This window comes from Lithobates pipiens, unplaced genomic scaffold, assembly GCF_037356315.1.
Source record: "Lithobates pipiens isolate NorthernLeopardFrog02 unplaced genomic scaffold, aLitPip1_a1.2 Scaffold_18, whole genome shotgun sequence".
NCBI classification, from domain to species: domain Eukaryota; kingdom Metazoa; phylum Chordata; class Amphibia; order Anura; family Ranidae; genus Lithobates; species Lithobates pipiens.
The window spans coordinates 576008587-576028500 of NW_027507758.1; the positions used below are offsets into that span (position 1 = coordinate 576008587).

At 42.0% G+C, this 19914-nt stretch overlaps 1 protein-coding gene across 1 annotated transcript in view; it reads left to right on the plus strand.

Annotated features, from left to right (window-relative positions):
- The first annotated feature begins 219 nt into the window (after positions 1 to 219).
- The window catches only part of LOC143989061 (cytochrome P450 2C26-like), a 32417-nt gene continuing 12722 nt past the window's right edge, over positions 220 to 19914 (plus strand). Inside the window, exons 1-7 of the mRNA XM_077489073.1 lie at positions 220 to 353; positions 2988 to 3184; positions 4674 to 4836; positions 9800 to 9949; positions 11865 to 12025; positions 13102 to 13278; positions 17869 to 18010. Coding sequence (XP_077345199.1) covers positions 3002 to 3184; positions 4674 to 4836; positions 9800 to 9949; positions 11865 to 12025; positions 13102 to 13278; positions 17869 to 18010 — 976 coding nt within the window. The 5' untranslated portion in view covers positions 220 to 353; positions 2988 to 3001. The remainder of the gene's footprint in view (positions 354 to 2987; positions 3185 to 4673; positions 4837 to 9799; positions 9950 to 11864; positions 12026 to 13101; positions 13279 to 17868; positions 18011 to 19914) is intronic.

The following is a 19914-nucleotide window of genomic DNA, read 5'->3' on the forward strand; positions in this document are numbered from 1 at the left end:
TTGTGTCTCAGTAATACAGGAGGTGTGTTACTGGCCAGGTGAAAACAGAAGGAAAAAGGCACAAGAAAGTAAAACGAATATAGCCACCACCACATCTTTTTGGTTTTGGGTTTCATACCATTTTAATAAAGTGAACACTGTTAGATAAACATTTGAGTAGTAATACAACATACTCGTGGTGTTATTGAACTCGGTTGACTTTACTCTTCTTATCTGAGGGTGGAGCAAAGTTGTGCTATAAAAGCCAAGTAACAACCAGTCTGAGCACATTGCATTAAGCATTCAACCAGGTGTATGAAAAGGAATAACTGGCTCCGACACCAAAGAAGAGAGAAGATCATAAAACTGACACAGTAAGTAGCTGCTGAATATTTAGGACCTATTTTTGACTCCGAGATTGTTTTTTTTTTTTTCTGGGGGTGGGTTTGAGTAATTGAATTCTGAATTTCAGGCAAATAGCTAAAGACACAGATGAAATACATACACTATATTACCAAAAGTATTGGGACACCTGCCTTTACACGCACATGAACTTTAATGGAATCCCCGTATTAGTCCATAGGGTTCAATATTAAGTTGGCTCACCTATAACAGCTTCAAATCTTCTGGGCTGTCCACAAGGTTTCGGTGTGTCTGTGAGAATGTTTGACCATTTTTCCAGAAGTTTATTTGTGAGGTCATGTACTGATGTGGACAAGAAGGCCCGACTCACAGTCTCTGCTGTAATTCATCCCAAAGGTGTTCTGTTAGGTTGAGGTCAGAAGGTCTGTGCAGGCTAGTTAAGTTCCTCCACCCCCAACTCACTCATCCATGTCTTTATGTACCTTGCTTTGTGCACTGGTGCAAACTCATGTTGGAAAAGGAAAGGGCCATCCCCAAACTGTTTCCAAAAAGTTGGGAGCATGAAATTATCCAAAAGGTCCTGGTATTATGACTCCATAAGAGTTCCTAACCCCTGAAAAACAATCCCACACCGTAATCTCCCCTCCACCAAATGATTTGGACCAGGGCACAAAGCAAAGTCCATAAAGGCATGGGTGAGTGAGTTTGTGGTGGAGGAACTTGACTGGCCTGCACAGAGTCCTGACCTCAACCCGATAGAACAAATGGTCATTGAGTAAAAGAAGCAGCCAGCAACTCCATAACATCAAATGTATTTATTTTCAAGCCTTCACAGTGAGTAGAGTCAGCAGCAGACAAGTTTCAGCGATAAGCCTTGTTCACAGCATGTGAACACATCCACATCCTTGCCACTCTTACAGTAAAGAACCCTCTACATTGTTTAAGTTTAAACATCTTTTATTCTAATTTTAATGAGTGGCCACGAGTCTTGTTAAACTCCCTTCTGCAAAAAAGTTTTATCCCTATTGTGGAGTCACCAGTGACCAGCGTCTCTTCTCCAGAGAGAATAAGTTCAGTGCTCACATCCTTTCCTCATAAGTAATATCCTCCAGACCCTTTATTATGCGAGTCCTCTGAAATCGAGGGTTAGTGCCTCTCAGAGTGGAGTAATACGTGGAGATAAGTTTTGTCAGGTCCGGGTCTCTCTTTTTCCAGGTCAGGTGTCTTTAGACTCAGTAGAGAGCCAAACTGAGTACGTACTAAGTAGACGTGATGTCAAAGTCTGTCTGTAGTTGAGAAAAGGATTTAAAACCCTGATGGGGTATATAGATGACATAGGTATTTCACCTTGCAAGTGTTTTTAACCCCTTCCCACCGAGCGTACGCAGATGTGCGTACTCGGCTTCCGGGGGTTATACAGGGATGATGCCCACACCTGCAGGAATCATCCTGGTACCGTTTTTTACAGCGGGCGATCAGTTACCCAGCCATAACAACCGATGCGGCTAAAAGCCGATCGGCTGTTATGCCGGAGGAGTGGGAGGGGACGTCCCCCCTCCCGCCACCTCCCGCCATTCTTGCCGGTGCTCCCGCTCAATCTGAACTGTCTGATGCCTCCGGCTGCTGGGCAGGGACTGGAATGAAGCCATAAGCGGCTTCATTCCAGTCTCCTAATAGTAAACACGGAAGCGACGTCATGACGTCACTTCCCGTTTACTCGGCTGCCAATGGTGCCGGTTTAAAAAAAATATACAGTATTCAGAATCGCCATTTTCGGTGATCTGAATATATTACAAGTGTAAAGGAGGGGTGGGGGGTCTTTTAGACCTCCGATCCCTCCATAAAGAGTACCTGTCACCACCTATTACTGTCACAAGTGATCAAATTTTTTTATTTTTTATTTTTAAAACAATTTATTAATTTTAAAATAAATTAAAATATATATATATATATATTTTTTAAAGCGCCCGCCGTCCCCACGAGCTCGCAAAGCAAAGAAAACGCATACGGCAGTAGCGCCCGCATATGTAAACAGTGTTCAAATCACACATGTGAGATATCGCCACGATCGTCAGTAACTCTAACCTGGTAACCGTAAAAATTTTTTAAAGCGTCGCCTATTGAGATTTTTAGGTCCTGTAGTTTGTCGTCATTCCACGAGTGCGTGCAATTATAAAGTGTGACATGTTTGGTATCTATTTACTCGGCGTAACATTATCTTTCTCATTATGCAAAAAAATTGCATTTTATTGTTTTTGTTTTTTTTTAATTCATGAAAGTGTCCCTTTTCCCAAAAAGTTGCGTTTAAGACACAGCTGCGTAAATACCGTGTGACATAAAATATTGCAACAATCGCAGTTTTATTCTCTAGAGTCTCTGCTAAATATATATATATATCTAAATATATAAATATATATATATATATATATATATATATATATATATATATATATATATATATATATATAATGTTTGGGGGTTCCAAGTAATTTTCTAGCAAAAAAATATATGTATTTTAACTTGTAAACACCAAATGCCAAAAATATGCTTAGTCATGAAAGGGTTAATCCAGAAATTATTACCAACTGTGAGCGCACTTTCCTAGTAGAACTTAATATAAATGTTTCATTTGTGTTTTGCTTCAGATATTGCTGAAGACATGTTTTCCATGGACCCTGTGACGATTCTTGTCTCCGTCGTTGTCATTCTTTTCTTGGTCAAAGTTTACAACAACCAGAAGCAAGAAAAAGGCAAAAACCTCCCTCCTGGACCCAGACCTTTCCCCTTCATCGGAAGTATGCACCTAATTGACCTAAAGAAGCCCCACATATCCTTTATGGAGGTATTATGTCATTTCTCCGTAAGGTCTTAGTATCCTGCATAAAAATCATATTTATATGATCAAAACACCTTGTGATGCTTGACTAAAAGGGACTGCCAGGGAGGGTATAACAAAATGACATCAGTGCTACCTGTAAAAGAGGAAGGTTTATACCTGTCTGGTTTGTATAAAAAGAAAAAAACATTCCCCTTGTGCTTATTTATTGCTGTTATGCAACGCCATGTGTTACCACATCAAAATAAAGATAAATGGCAGTTATATATATATATATATATATATATATATATATATATATATACTGTATATGACTGTAGTCACACCCTAATAAAATATCAAAAACGTAATGTAAAACTACATATAAATAGTCCATAAGTATAAGTTCTGTGTCTACATGAGGAAGTCACAATGAATATGACAAAACGCGTCAAGGGCGGAGTAGTGATGTCATCACGCACGAGACAGAAACTGGAAGTATATGGTTTTCAATACTGATGTGATGCTGAGGAGACCTCTTAAGGGGGCAATGCTGTATTAAAGTAATCCATTACTTCATGTGTTAGTGTGTACCTCAATTGTGAGGTTGTACTTTTATTGTGTCAATACATTTTTTTTATATACTGCACATTGAAGGGTTTTTTTTATTTTTTCTGAGCAATATTAATTAAGAAAATAGTGCTTGAAGTCCTTGAAGTCGGATTTACTAAGAGAAGTGCACACTGACCTATTTAATGTATAGGTCCATATTTTAAGGTAAGCAGGGGGTGTGATTGGTGATGGGGCACCTGGAGGTGGTTCACAGATTCATAAATCACATGGTCATTTATTGTTTGCATATATTGCACTTTACTGGTAATAAAAACGCATGCCATCTAATGCATGTCTATGTAAATTTTAGCACATACACAGGATTTATACTTTGCCATCCTTTTACCATCCACTAAACAAAAATGTAACTTTTGCTGTGCAGGCTCAGCCCTGCTCCAAGGGAGGACATTTTCCTTTTTGGAGTCAGTCTTTACCCTGGGTTCACACTAGTGCGATGCGGGAATTAGTACGACTACAGCTCTGGTTCCCGCTTCGCTCCTCTCCCGCAGGCAGTTCACACTCCCTGTGCAGTTAATGATATCCCCAGTTTAGTTTACAGATCGCAGTACGAACTGTGAACTCACACAGGAATAAAATCGCATAGGTGAGAATACCCATGCGATCCGATTCTAGTGCGGGGAAAAACAATCAGTACACTATTTTCTGTGCGAATATAATGCGAGTTCAGCCATATAACTGTATAGCTGAACTCACATTGCTCAGAGATCGCATGTGATCAGCACCTGCAGTGCGGGTGCGAATCACATGCGATCTCTGAGATCACGCTAGTGTGAATCCGGGCTCAAAGCAAAAACTGCAGATAGGATTTTTTTATTTTTGTAATTTATATGTTTATTTTTTGTAATATATTAACCCCATTTCTTATTCTCTGATGTTCTTGCAGTTGTCCAAGCAGTATGGTCCAGTATACACCATCCAATTAGGGATGTCAAAGACGGTTATCCTGTGTGGATATGATGCTGTAAAAGAAGCTCTAATCAATCATGCAGATGAATTTGCTGATAGACCAAAAATGCCGTTGTTTTATAAGATTGAAAAGGATCACGGTAAATATTTCTCATTTTCTTAAAAAAGGAATTTTGTCTTTGGGCTCATTTACACTTGCTTCATTCGTTAAACTTGTTAAAGCGCCTACCACTTAAACATGCTTTTTTCATGTGTTTTTGGTGCTTTGGTGGTGCGTCGTTATTGTTTCAGTGGTGCTTTTTTGAAGCTTTAATGAGGCTTGGCAGATCCCCCGTGTGTGTGGATCTTATACCTGCAATTTCTCCAAATAAATCTGAATTAAAGCCTCTCAAAAGCTGCAGGTGATTCAAGCAAGTTTTGCCATAGACTTCTATGGAGGCTTTGAAGAACCAGTAAAGTGACATGGGGTATCATTTTTGAAGTGAAGTCAAAGCAAAGCAAAAGCAAGGTGTAAAGAGGATTGTAAGCTAACCATTTTATTTAGTGACAGGGGTTTGACTGTCATTCAGAGAACATTCAAAAATCAAATGCCGCGTACACGCGATCGGAATTTCAGCCAGCAAAAGACCAATGAGACCTTTTCATCGGAAAATGCGACCATGTGTACGCTCCATCGGAATTTAGCTGGGCGAATTCCCGCCAGCAAAAATTTGATAGCATTTTCTCAATTTTCCCAATGGAAAAACTTTCTATCGGAAATTACGATCGTGTGTATGCAATTCCGTCACACAAAAACTCACGCATGCTCAGATTCAACTACCAGATGGAAGCTATTGGCTACTGTGTATTGAATTTCCTTTTTCTAGTCCAGTTGTACGTGTTGTACGTCACAGCGTTCTTGGCAGTCGGACTTTGTTGTGACCGTGTAAGCAAGACAGTTTGAGCGGAATTCCGATGGGAAAACCATCAGAGCTTTTTCCGACGAGAATGTACGCATCATAAAAGGAGACAGTACAGTTACAATACAATAAAATACAAGAGGGTTAAGAGGGCCCTGCTCATAAGTGCTTACATACTAATAGGGTGGGGCAAGTGGAACAACATTTTAAAATTGTGGGTGGATGAGCTGATGATAGAGTTAAAAGTTCATTTGTTGGAGGTGTGATGGTCTTCCCTGTAGAGATGTGTTTACAGGGATCACCTAAAGGTGGCAGAATAGGAGATAGCCGGACACAGAGTTCCAGAGGATGGGAGAGGCTCTAAAGACATCCTGGAGATGAACATGGGAGGAGGAGGCAAGAGAGCTAGAAAGCAGGAGGTCTTGGGAGGAACGGAGAGGGCAGTTTGGGTGATATTTGTAGACAAGATTAGTTATGTAGCTGGGGGCAGAGTTGTGAATAATTTTGTATGTTGTTGTTAGTATATTGAATTCAATTCACTGGGTGATTGGAAGCCAGTTGAGGCACCACTGCATTACATGCAGTTGTGGGACATTTGTACAGCGGCTCCATTTACTTGAATGGGTTGAGGTTGGTGGGCAGTAGTTCCTGCCGAAAGCAACATGGGGAATAATTCCTGCCATGGCTGTCAAGCAAAGCATTGCTGCCGCTGCCTGTGCACACCGCTGGCTGCTGTCTCTTCAGCTAAAGAGGGAACAGTTTGGGGGGGTAATAAAATTCAAATTTCTAGTGTAAACAAGCTCTAATTCTGCGCTAAAGATCAGATACTTAACCACTTGCCGCTCGCCCTATAGGCGAATGATGGCTGCAAAGTGGTTTCAAAATCCTGACTGGGCGTTATATAACGTCCTCAGGATCTTGAGCCGCTGCGCACCCCTGGGGGCGCGCATCGCGGCGATCATTGTTGCAGGGTGTCAGTCTGACACCCCGCAACTACGATTTCGGTAAAGAGTCTCCGACAGAGACTCCTTACCACGTGATCAGCCTTGTCCAATCACGGCTGATCACAGTGTAAATAGGAAGAGCCGGTGATCGGCTTTTCCTCACTCGCATCTGTCAGACACGAGCAGAGGAGTAGAGGAGAGCCGATCGGCTGCTCCTCTGACAGGGGGGGTCTGTGCTGATCGATTATCAGCACAGCCCCCCCCCCAAGGATGCCCACACTGGACCACCAGGGTCACCACCAGACCACCGGGGATGCCCAGCACCATGTATGCCACCCTAGACCACCAGGGATGCCAGTCAGTGCCCACAATGGATGCCAATCAGTGCCCACAATGGGAATCACTGATTGGCAGGCATTGTTTGGCACTGATTGGCATCCATCAGTACAAATACAATGCCGCCTATGTGTGCCCATCCGTGCCAACTATCAGTGCCCATCCATGCTCATCTGTACCGCCTATCCATGGCCATCTGTGCCGCCTATCCATGCCCATTCATGCCGCCTATCCATGCCAATCAGTGCCACCTATCAGTGTCCATCCGTGTCGCCCATCAGTGCCCATCAGTGTCACCTATCAGTGCCACATATCAGTGCCCATCAATGCCACCTCATCAGTACCACTTCATTGGTGCCACCCCATCAGTGCCCATCAGTGCTGCCTTATCAGTGCCTGTCAGTGCAGCCCCATCAGTGCCCATCAGTGAAGGAGAAAACATACATATTTACAAAGTTTTGAAACTGAAACAAAAAAAAACATACTTTTTTTCAAAAATGTTGGTCTTTTTTTATTTGTTTAGCAAAAAATAAAAACCGTACAGGTAATCAAATACCACCAAAAAGCTCTATTTGTGGGGAAAAAAAATTCATTTGGGTACAGCGTAGCATGACCGCGCAATTGTCATTCAAACTGCGACAGCGCTTAAAGTTCAAAATTGGTCTGCCCGGTATTGAAGTGGTTAAATCACTAGAAACTGTATTGATGTTACAAGGTGATTCATTGTGTTTTAACAGTTTAGAAACACCTGCTGTGTGTTTACAAGATTTTGTTGTAAACAGACTGTAACTAAACAAAAGCTAGGATTTTTTTGATTGTGCATTGTGATTTTGAAGATACATTTCACCACAATGCCTATAGCTATGGTAGTGAAAGGGATGAAGTAGCATTTGATTTGTGCATTTTGCAACATTGTTCACTGTAACAAGATTTATACACTTTTTAACCCTATGCACCCGTTCATACCAGTTTGTCGCACCCCATTGCCAGCAATGTAAATGTTCATATCGCCACGACTCATGTCTCATCGATTATGAAAAAGGTTCCTGCACTACTATTTACCTATTGCATGGTGACTTGCATAGACTTCTGTTAAATGAAGTCGCAAGCTGCAATGAAATCGGCAGTGTAAATCGTACCGATGTGTGGCTTTGAAATTGCGTTGTAGCAGCGCCATTTTAAAGCCGCACCAGTGTGGACCAAGGCTTAGTTTGGAATTTGATTTATGCTAGGCTTGTATATATAGAGGGTATTTGTTTATAGCACTGTACTTTATTCACTGTCTATATTTTTTGGCACAGTTTTTGACTTTGACTTTTTAAAAATTCCACACATTCATAAGCCTTAATATACAAAAGATCAAAACAAGAACTATAAATATACACTATACAATCTCAAGTACAGCAAACACATTTACAATACACCCATATGTATCTGACGCGCCTGCTCGGCTCATGGCACTTAAGAAAAGAAATACGTGACCTATACATTTCTACATATGTCCTTTGCATGGATGATACACAGTTCTCCACTTCATTTAATTTTTTTTTCCCTTCCTTTGAATTTTTGATTCTGAACAGCTATCATGTGACAGGTCAGGTAGGGTAGTGCAGAAGTGATCATCACAATTTACATTTGGGGCACCAGTAATCGAAGATTAACTTTGCAATTCCCCCGGTGAATAATTAAGAGAGGTCAATGGCCACTTTAATTTTATAACATAGGTATTAATAACAATACAAACAATTTCATTTCATGCTGTGAGCGTTGCATGTCTGCTGGTGTTCTGTCAGATTAGGCGACCTGTCAGATCTCGTAACAGAAGTGACCTTCTGTCACGCCCATCTTGGTACACCCCACACTAAGCCTACAGTCTGAAGTGGCCAAGCGGACATCTTTTTACACCCACCGAAGTCTTGCATTTCACTTATTTTTACCAGTAAACTGAGCTTATATCGTAAAATACAGTATTTAGAACTCTGTGACACTGTTTTGATGTTGAATTTTAAAAGTAGCGACAAGCCTGCTGATCTCACAGGTTTGCTAATCTGACAGAAGACTGCTGATTTTAAAATTCAACATCAAAACCGTGTCACAGAGTTCTAAATAATGTATTTTACGATATAAGCTCAGTTTACTAAGTGTGCAATGCAAGACTTCGATGAGTGGCGACTTCGGACTGTAGGTTTAGTGTGACCTGAAGGGCCTGGTATGGAATTTTGGGAGACCTCCATGCATTTTTTTTTTCTTAATGCTAACATGACCTGTGTGCAAATAGCCTTAAAAAAACCCCATAGAAGTGAACCAGCGCAAAAAAAAAGTCAAGTTGAGAGGTGCGCCTGTTCAACGTATGCAAATGAATCTACGCGGCTTGACATTTACTACGATTTTGCCGGCACAGTGAACCAAACCACTTGAACGTGCGCAAATGCTGCTTGCGCATGCGCAGTACATAAATTGACCTCGTGCAGTTCCAAGTGTATTTGCAGGCGCTGCAAGCTTGTTCAGAGAAAGTTACTTTTCCATTGTATTTTGGGCATATTTGTTACTTGGGCAGTTATAACTATACTTCCTCACACCCACATCACCCCCATAATACTGGCACTTCTACCTTCTTTTATTCTGAGTTGAATAATGCGTGCGCCATGTCTATAGCAGCGCACAGATCGCCGCCTCCCATGCACTGGCATGCTAATAGTAAATGGGGAATTGTGTTGTGTTACAGGCGCAAATGCTTTGTGAATACGAAAACGGCTGTTGCGCATCGTCGTGTGCTGCAACTCATGCCGCAAACCCTTTGTAAATCAGCCCCTATGTATGGTTCCACAAGTTTTTGTGTGAGGAAATTTATGATAATATGGCACTCTATTAAACATTATTTAAATTAGTTTTTAGATTATTTTCATATATATTGATTTTGTCAGGCATTGTCTTTTCCAATGGAGAAAGCTGGAAGGCAATGAGAAGATTCACTCTAGCAAGGCTACGAGATTATGGAATGGGGAAGAAAGGTATAGAAGACAAGATTAATGAGGAAGCTGAATGCTTAGTGCAAACATTTAGATCCTACGGAGGTAAGATATTATTCTTGTGTCCCCCTAAGTTCAGTATATATATATATATATATATATATATATATATATATTACTATCTCAGAAAAGTGAGTACACCCCTAACATTTTTGTAAATATTTTATTATATCTTTTCATGTGACAGCACTGAAGAAATGACACTTTGCTACAATGTAAAGTAGTGAGTGTACAGCTTGTATAAAATAACTCAATACACAACCATTAATGTCTAAACCCCTGGCAACAAAAGTGAGTACACCCCTACGTGAAATTTCCAAATTGGGCCCAATTAGCCATTTTACCCACCTGTTACAAGGTCTCAGGTGTGAATGGGGAGCAGGTGTGTTAAATTTGGTGTTATCGCTTTCACTCTCTTATACTGGTCACTGGAAGTTCAACATGGCACCTCATAGCAAAGAACTCTCTGAGGATCTGAAAAAATGAATTGTTGCTCTACCTAAAGATGGCATAGGCTAGATTGCCAAGACCCTGAAACTGAGCTGCAGCACGGTGGCCAAGACCAAAGAGTGGTTTAACAGGACAGGTTCAACTCAGAACAGGCCTCGCTATGGTCAACCAAAGAAGTTGAGTGCACGTGCTCAGTGTCATATCCAGAGGTTGTCTTGGGAAATAGATATATAAGTGCTGCAAGCATTTCTGTACAGGTTGAAGAGGTGGGGGGGGGGGGGGGGGTCAGTCTGTCAGTGCTCAGACCATAAGCTGCACACTACATCAAATTGGTCTGTATGGCGTCGTCCCAGAAGGAAGCCTCTTCTAAAGATGATGCACAAAGCCTGAAAACAGTTTGCTAAAGACAAGCAGACTAAGGACATGGATTACTGGAACCATGTCCTGTGGTCTGATGAGACCAAGATAAATTTATTTGGTTCAGATGGTGTCAAGCATGTGTGGGCAGAAACCAGGTGAGGAGTACAAAGAAAGGTGTGTCTTGCCTACAGTCAAGCATGGTGGTGGGAGTGTCATGGTCTGCAGCTGCATGAGTGCTGAGGGCACTGAGGAGCTACAGTTCATTGCGGTAATCAGGAATACCAACATGTACTGTGACATACTGAAGCAGAACATTATCCCCTCCCTTCGGAGACTGGGCCGCAGGGCAGTATTCCAACATAACGACCCCAAACACACCTCTAAGATGGCCACTCCCTTGCTAAAGTAGCTGAGGGTAAAGGTGATGGGCTGGCCAAGCATGTCTCCAGACCTAAACCCTATTGAGCATCTGTGGGGCATCCTCAAACGGAGCGACAAGGTCTCTAACATCCACCAGATCTGTGATGTAGTCATGGAGGAGTGGAAGAGGACTCCAGTGGCAACCTGTGAAGCTCTGGTGAACTCCATGCCCAAGAGGGTTAAGGCAGTGCTGAGAAATAATGGTGGCCACAGAAAATATTGACACTTTGGGCCCAATTTGGAAATTTTCACTTAGGGGTGTACTCACTTTTGTTGCCATCGGTTTAGACATGAATGGCTGTGTGTTGAGTTATTTTGAGGGGACAGCAAATTTACACTGTTATATAAGCTGTACACTCACTACTGTACATTGTAGCAAAGTGTCATTTCTTCAGTGTTGTCACGTGAAAAGATATAATAAAATATTTACAAAAATGTGAGGGGTGTACTCACTTCTGTGAGACACTGTATGTATGTATATATATATATATATATATATATATATATATATATATATATATATATATATGTATGTATGTATGTATGTATATATATATATATATATATATATATATATATATATATATATATATATATATATATATATATATATATATATATATATATATAGATATATAGATATATATATAGATATATATATATATATTAAAAAGAAGGCCAGTGTGGCCAGAATTTGTTGTTCATTTTGCTTTTTTCCTTTTATTTTTAGGGAAGCCCTTTGATAATCGGGTCATCCTTAACGCTGCTGTAGCTAACATAATAGTTTCCTTGTTGCTAAATAACAGGTTTGAATACGACGATCCAACCTTGTTAAACCTCATGCACCTTGTAAACGAAAATATAAGACTCATGGGGACCCCTATGGCCAGGGTAAGCTGTTTTCCTATTCATATACTGTATTTGTGTCAAGATGAGGTCACCTATACCAGTTGAAAATATAGTATCATGAGGATGAAAGAACAAAATACATTGTAGTAAAGCACCTTGCATTAGGTGTTTTGGATTATAATGTTGCTATTATAGATAGAGTGAATTATCATAACTCTATGCCTCAAAAATATTGTCTCTCACTAAGGTTTACTTTTTCTTGGCATAAACATTAGACAGTGGGCACATCAATAAAATTTAGCTTGCAAAGCATGCTCAAGGTTCTGATAACAATTTCTAGCACTGCCTGCATGCTTGGAGCTGCCCTATGTATAGCGAGACAGAGGTATTCCATTCAGCAGTAATCTGATCTCACTAGCTTTTCTTGCTTTTTTCACAGTACAGATTAGCCTCCAGAAAGATTTTATTCTTGCTTTGAGTTTGCTACATGTTTGCTTCAAGTTATACATATGAAATATTCACAGGTGATACTGCATATTCAACTTAAAAAAAATAAAAAAAAGTTATATATACACTGTATATACATACATACATATACATACAGTATCTCACAGAAGTGAGTACACCCCTCACATTTTTGTATTATTTTATTATATCTTTTCATGTGACAACACTGAAGAAATGCCACTTTGCTACAATGTAAAGTAGTGAGTGTACAGATTTTATAACAGTGTAAATTTGCTGTCCCCTCAAAATAACTCAACACACAGCCATTAATGTCTAAACCGCTGGCAACAAAAATGAGTACACCCCTAAGTGAAAATGTCCAAATTGGGCCCAACGTGGCCCCACTGCTTTACATTGTAGCAAATTGTCATTTCTTCAGTGTTGTCACATGAAAAGATTTAATAAAATATTTACAAAAATGTGAGGGGTGTACTCACTTTTGTGAGATACTGTATATATATATATATATATATATATATATATATATATATATATATATATATATATATATATATATATAATTTTATTTTTAATTGAAACAATATAAATACATTTGCACAAAGACAAGTGCTATGCATTCCCCTTAAGGCTACTTTCTCTCTGTATTTCAGCTGTATGATATGTTCCCTACATTAATAGACCCTCTACCAGGAGCCCACCACAAAATTGCTGAATATTGTGAACAACTGCATGAATTTATGAGACAAAAATTTACCAAGCAGAGGAAAGACCTTGATGTAAATCATCACAGAAATCTTATTGATGCTTTCCTGGCAAAACAGCAAGAGGTGAGGATGAAAATGTTTGATATGAAATGAATTGCAGGGGGGCACATGCATGTTTTCAACTAGAATGAAATATTCTAGGTCCACTCTGCACTACCCAGGCAAAACTTCTCTTTGCTCCTCTCTGCTAATCAAAAAAGGAATTTCCCACCTATGCATCAGCAATTATTCTGGGTATTCTGATAAGAATAAGCAGAAATACTAATTTATGGAATGCAACTCATTAGTCATTCAGCCCTCCAAAATACTTCCTAATGCACCACTTACTGCAGTAATGGGGTTCTATGCTGCTATTGAAGACAGTATGCTTTAAATCCTCTTGACTCTGTGCACCCTAGACCCATGGGCGTAGCATAAGGGATTGCAGGGCTTACAATCGAAACCCCGCCCTTAGCTCCAGGGGCCCCTGCAGCCTCCCTGACATATTATCATATCCTCCACAAAGTCCAGCTCTGATCTGCCCTAGGGCCCCACAGCCACGCTCCAGTACTGGGCTTCCACTTTGCCTTCCACAGTCCACACCCCTCTCACAGTCCACACCTCATTGTCTGGGAAGAAGCTGTGCATCATTTCCTGAATGGAGAGGAGCATGGGGGGAGACACAGGCCAAGATGGGGAAGTGTCTGTGCTGTGCGCTGGCAACATGGAATTGTAACCAAGCTCAGTGAGTTAAGAGTAGGAGAGTGCCGTCCTGTAGCCACGATGGGACCAATGTCACTGGTGAGGTAAGACTCCGCTCAGTGTTTTCTAGTCACTAGCTGGGATTCTCTGTGAACCCCCCTCCCCACCTGGGGATGTCCGCTTACCCCACTTCCCTAACAACTGGGGAAAAGACATGCACCTCTGGGAGGTGACCTTCCCCTAACACCTGCCAAAACTGACAGAGAAACCTTCAGAAATTGCTAAAACAAATCCCGTAACAACTCCTGAGGGTCCCCTGAGGGGCTGTAGGCCCCCCAAATCTAAGTTTCGCCCCATCAAAGCGCCCTGGCCACCCCCTCCGCCCTGGATGCTATGCCCGGCTGCTGAGTTCCTTTCCCATTACAGCACTCTATACTGCTCCTCCTCCGCAGGGCTGAAATCCCATTCCTTTACAACACAGACAGGCAGCCATGATCTGCCTACTGCAACTACACTACCGTTCCACCCAGGGGATTTTACAGGGCAGAATGGCAACATCAAAGCCAGATACACCCTGTGAAGGCTGATAGACTGTGTGTAAGGGAATGTGATTTCAGCCCTGTGTATTGTGGGGGGAGAGGAGCTGTTAACAGTGCTGGAATGGGAAAGGAGCTCTGCCAAATGACCTGCCAGGGGTCCCTGTCCTCTGATTCTCCAGCAGTGATCCCTGTCCTCTAATGTAAGGAGGTACTCTGGGAACTCTAAACTCTTAAGCTACTTTGAGTATTTTGGCATGCGTTGGGTTTATCTGCACACACGGTGGAAGTGGTGGATGGTAGTGGGGGGGGGGGGGGGGGCAGGTCAACTTTTGCATCGGGGCTTACAAGCTTAAAGCTACGCCTCTGCCTAGACCCCAGAATGGATGTTAAGCTACTTATGAAATTCCAGACCATAGTTTGAGAAGAGATCTGCACAGCCTCTTGGGAGCACTCCTCCAATGGAATGCCTTGAGCATCTTGGCTCCTCCATATGTTAAAGCATAAGTTCACCCTTTGCAACATGTTACGCGTTAAACCCATGTTTAGGGTGTAATAATAAAAAACATTATTTTATATAGTGCCTTTAAAGGTGGCTTCTCAAAGTGCTTTACAAGAAATACACAGGACAATATAAAGAAAAAAGGGGCAAATAAATGAAAGCTTGCCTTAAAAATTTTTAGATTTGATTTGAATGAGTTTAGAGAACTCTGTGATGTTCTTTGAAAATGAATTCCATAGTTTTGGAGCATAGCAGGAGAAGGTTCTGCCTCCCATTGAGTGTAGGTGAGTAGGGGGCACACAGAACAAACCAGAATTTGAGGAGCAGAGGTTATGGGGGGGGGGGTGTAAATTGATAATTGGGGTGCCAAGCCATGTGGACCCTAATAGGTGAGCAAGAGGATCTTAAAGTCTATGTGAAACCTTATGGGTAGCCAGTGCTAGGACTCCAGGAATGTGCGGTGAGGTCAGTGGCTGGTGAGGCCCTGGCTAGTCTCAGAGCCAGATACACACAGGTTACATTCGCCACGATCGGTAGAACAAGAGAAATAATTCTAGCACTAGACCTCCTCTGTAACTCTAAACATGTAATCTGTAAAAAAAATTTAAGCGTTGCCTATTTTTTTATTTTTTTTTATATTCATGATATTATATTCATGAAACCATATTTTACCCCAAAAAATGCGTTTAAAAAAATTCTGCGCAAATACAGTGTAACATAAAAAGTTGCAATGACCACCATTTTATTCCCTAGGGCAGTGATGGCGAACCTTGACACCCCAGATGTTTTGGAACTACATTTCCCATGATGCTCAACTACACTGGAGAGTGCAAGAGCATCATGGGAAATGTAGTTCCAAAACATCTGGGGTGCCAAGGTTCGCCATCACTGCCCTAGGGTGTTTGCTAAAACAATATATATGTTTGGGGTGTTCTGAATATTTGTCTAGCAAAAAAATTATGATTATTTCATGTAGTAGAGAAGTGTCAGGATTGGCCTGGGTGGCAAGGGGTTACTTACCATAAGTAAGTAATATACAAATAATTATTATATATTATTTTTGAGGTAATTTACTATATTTTCAAAAACTAGCAAGCAGGTGGCTAAACTGAAAAATTACTGAAGTTTGAAGTTATAACTTCCAACCAGTAATTTCACAGTAAATAGATAAATAATAAATTATTATCTTATAAATTATTATCTTATAATATATAGCATAATAATATAGGATTTAGCTTGAATATAACAGTACCTTTTCAACAGCAGCAGAGTCGCATTCTCCCTCGTAACTGTGTGAGAAAAACATGGGATTGTGGGTAAATGTTAATACACATAAACCCATGTTTTTTCCTTGTAGTTAAGAGGGCTGGGCTGGAAGGGAGCCTTCTTGGACTCTGCAGTGAGAGGTGTGCCTCCACTGCAGAATTTTTATTAGACAGCTGGGGCTAGTGGTACTTTACCATTGGTCCAAGACTCCAAGCTGTCCATTGAGCTCAGTGCCTCTGACAAGAAGTGAGGAGAAGCACTGTGAGCTTATCTCTCAGTCTGCTGCAACCAGAGTGTGCCAGCTTGTATTTAACCTGGCCGCTCTGTATGTGACTCCTGACAGTCTGCGCAAGGAGCCCCATATCTCCAAAATGTATAGGTCGTAGGAGCCCCACATTTTTACCAGTGGTGGGATAGGACTTAGGCAACCTGTGCTCTCAGGTTGCCGAGCTATGACCCCCGAAGCTCAATTTCTTTTTTTTTTTATGTTCATGGCAGATGAGGCTTTGCTTCACCTTCCTCCTCTGACTGCACGTCCCTGATTTAGGTAAGTCAGGAGAACACAAATGTATGGATAAGCCTTTCGGCTACAGTGTATGATAGCATAGGACACAGCCAAGCAACATTTCTCAAGTAGAAAAAAGATGTTCTGATGTAAGGTAAGTGTAAGGTGTAACACACTCTAGCGATCCCCCCTGCATTCCCCATTCCCCCCCAACACCTAGTGTCATTCAACCTGGAATACTAAGGAAATACTGTGTGTGTAATGCGTCATGAGTATGGTGCCCTGCATTCATTATGTAATGGTGTGAGATCAATGGTGATGTCATCACATCAGTACCGCTCCCTGCATCACTGAAGAACACCTAAAATAGAAAAGAAAGGAAGATGACCCCGTGGCTTTACATAACTGAACTGAAGACTTATAGAAGGGATAAGTACAGTAAAACCTTGGTTTGAGAGTAACTTTGGTTTCAGAGCATTTTGCAAGACAAGCAAAATATTTTGATAAATTTTGACTTGATATACAAGCGATGTCTTGATAGAAGAGTAGCGTCATGTCACAACTGAGTATAAAACAGAACAGAGGCACCTCTGAAGTGTAGCAATATGGTTATATTTAATGAAGGTACAACATTTAGCAAGTCACCTAAGTATGCAGGTATCCAGGATAAAGCTGTTCACATAGACCATCCTCTGCACCGCCATCAACGTCATCCATTCCATTCTGCAGGGTAGTACGGAGGATGGTCTATGTGGACAGATTTACCCCAGGTGCTATGCTCTGTAGTGACTGTTGGATTTTGCTTTTAACCCCCCTGTGGAGGCTGCCATTTGTGGATGGACATTTTATGGTTATAACCTATCACAGTGCTATAATTTTTTTATATGGACTATAAACTGAAGGACTTATGAATAAATGGTTGTGGGACGAATCATCTGAGTTTCCATTATTTCTTATGGGGAACTATACCAGTGCTTTGGATTACAAACTATGCTCTCAATACAAGTTTTTATTGTATAATATTAAATGTCATAAAATACAGCATGTGGAGTCTTTTGGAGGGTAGGGGCAATGAGCCTGGAGTTGGGCTTTAACGTACATGCAACTGATGAAGGAAAAGAGGAATAAAAGCTCACACAGATATATATTTTTCCATTATTCAGGGAAAGCCAGAATCTACACTGTATTTTCATGATGAAAACCTAATTACCCTGGTGGCCCAACTGTTTGGTGCTGGAATGGAAACTACATCCACCACTCTAAGATGGAGCCTCCTGATCATGATCAAATACCCAGAAATTCAAAGTAAGGAAAATTAATATACTAGGGGTTCTGTTAATTCTTTGATCTGTTCATGAATTCATAGCATTCAAAGTAAACATGATCTCACTGATTTATAAAAAAAAAGTCCTCGGCTGATATGTCAACCTCGTGGCATGTTTTTTGTGGATGTAGAATTATTTTGATATATTTTAGAAAGAATAACCACACAGGCTTGGTGGGTTAAGCGAATAGAACCCAAACCTTTCCATTTAACCAATATTAAAGGCAGACAATTTTTGTTTATCTTAATGCATTCTATGCATTATTATAAAAAACCTCCTGTGTACAGCTGCCCCCCTCAGCCCCTCTATTACTTACCTGAGCTCCATTTTGATCCAGCGATGTTGGTCGAGAGCCTCAGTTGTCTGGGACTCTCCCTCCAGATTGACTGAGACACAGATGTAGGCACCATTGGCTCCCGCTGCTGTCAATCAAAGTCAGTGAGCCAATGAGGAGCGAAAGGAGGAGGGACAAAGCCACGGCTTTGTGTCTGTATAGACACACAGAGCAGTGACTTGGTTTAGGTGCTCTCATAGCAAGCTGCTTGCTGTGGGGACACTCGGTAGGAAGGAGGGGCCAGGAGCGCCAGCAGGGGACCCAAAAAGAGGACAATTGCAGCTGCTCTGTGCAAAACCACTGCACAGAGCAGGTAAGTATGGCATGTTTGTTATTTTTTAAACAAAAAAAAAAGACTTTAACCACCCTGGCGGTATGATTATGTCAGTTTTTTGCGTCTCAAAGTGGTACACTGTTTTGCATAGAAATTTGGCTTTTTATTTTGTAGGCCTGTAATTCTTAGGAATAACTCACTTAAAGCGGAGGTCCACCCTAAAGTGGACCTTCTGCTCATTGGAATCCCCCCCTCCGGCGCCACAATTGGCACCTTTCAGGGGGGAGGGGGGGTGCAGGTACCTGTACAGTACAGGTATCTGCACCCACTTCCGGGATAGCTCTCTGCGGAAAGGGGAATAGATTACGCCCCTTTCCGAAAGTCCCCCGCTGCCTGCTGGGAAACACAGAGATCCCAGAGGCAGCGGGTCCATCCTTATTGCGCAGCGCGACTCACGCATGCGCAGTAGGGAACCGGGAAATGAAGCCAAAAGGCTCCACTTCCTGATTCCCATACCCAAGATAGCGGCGGCAGCACCCGAGAGACGATCGAGAGATCGGCTTCGGTTGCCGACATCGCGGGCGCGCTGGGCGGGTAAGTGTCCTTATTTTAAAAGTCAGCAGCTGCAGTATTTGTAGCTGCTGGCTTTTAAAAAAAAAAAACGGGGGGCGTGGCCAGCGCGTGACTAAGATGGCCGCTTGAGCTCTGAGCTCTCTTCATCCACGGCGACTAACAGCTACTCACCGCATACCCCAGCCGTTACCAGACGCCTATAGTGGGACCTCAGTTCCCGCACTACCTCAGGAACATGTCGCTGAAGCGAAAAGAGACCCGGCTGCCAAGTAAGCTAACGGCCTTCATGTACCAGCCGTCCGCGCGGCGCGGCCAAGATGGCGCCGCGACAGATGACAGAAGCACACAGGCAATGTCTGCAGGCCCTCCCCGCAGAAACGAGTGCCACGCATCACCGGAGGCTGCTCTGGTAAGTGCCTCTACATCGGGGGACTCCTCTCGCTCCCCTCCCGGGACTCCAACCACCCACAGCCCTGCAAAAAGTTAAATGAGGCTGGATGCCTCAGAGGGAATCCGGGAGGGAGACAGCACAGGGGAAGTGATATATGGATTCCCCTCACAGAGCCCTCAGCCTGACGCCATTGCCTCCTTCCCCACTGTAGGTCAGGCTGTCATGGACACAACCCTTAAAGACATGTTAATGTCTCTACGCAGTTCCCTACAATCTGACCTGCTCTCAGTCATGCATGGCTTTGGCAATAAA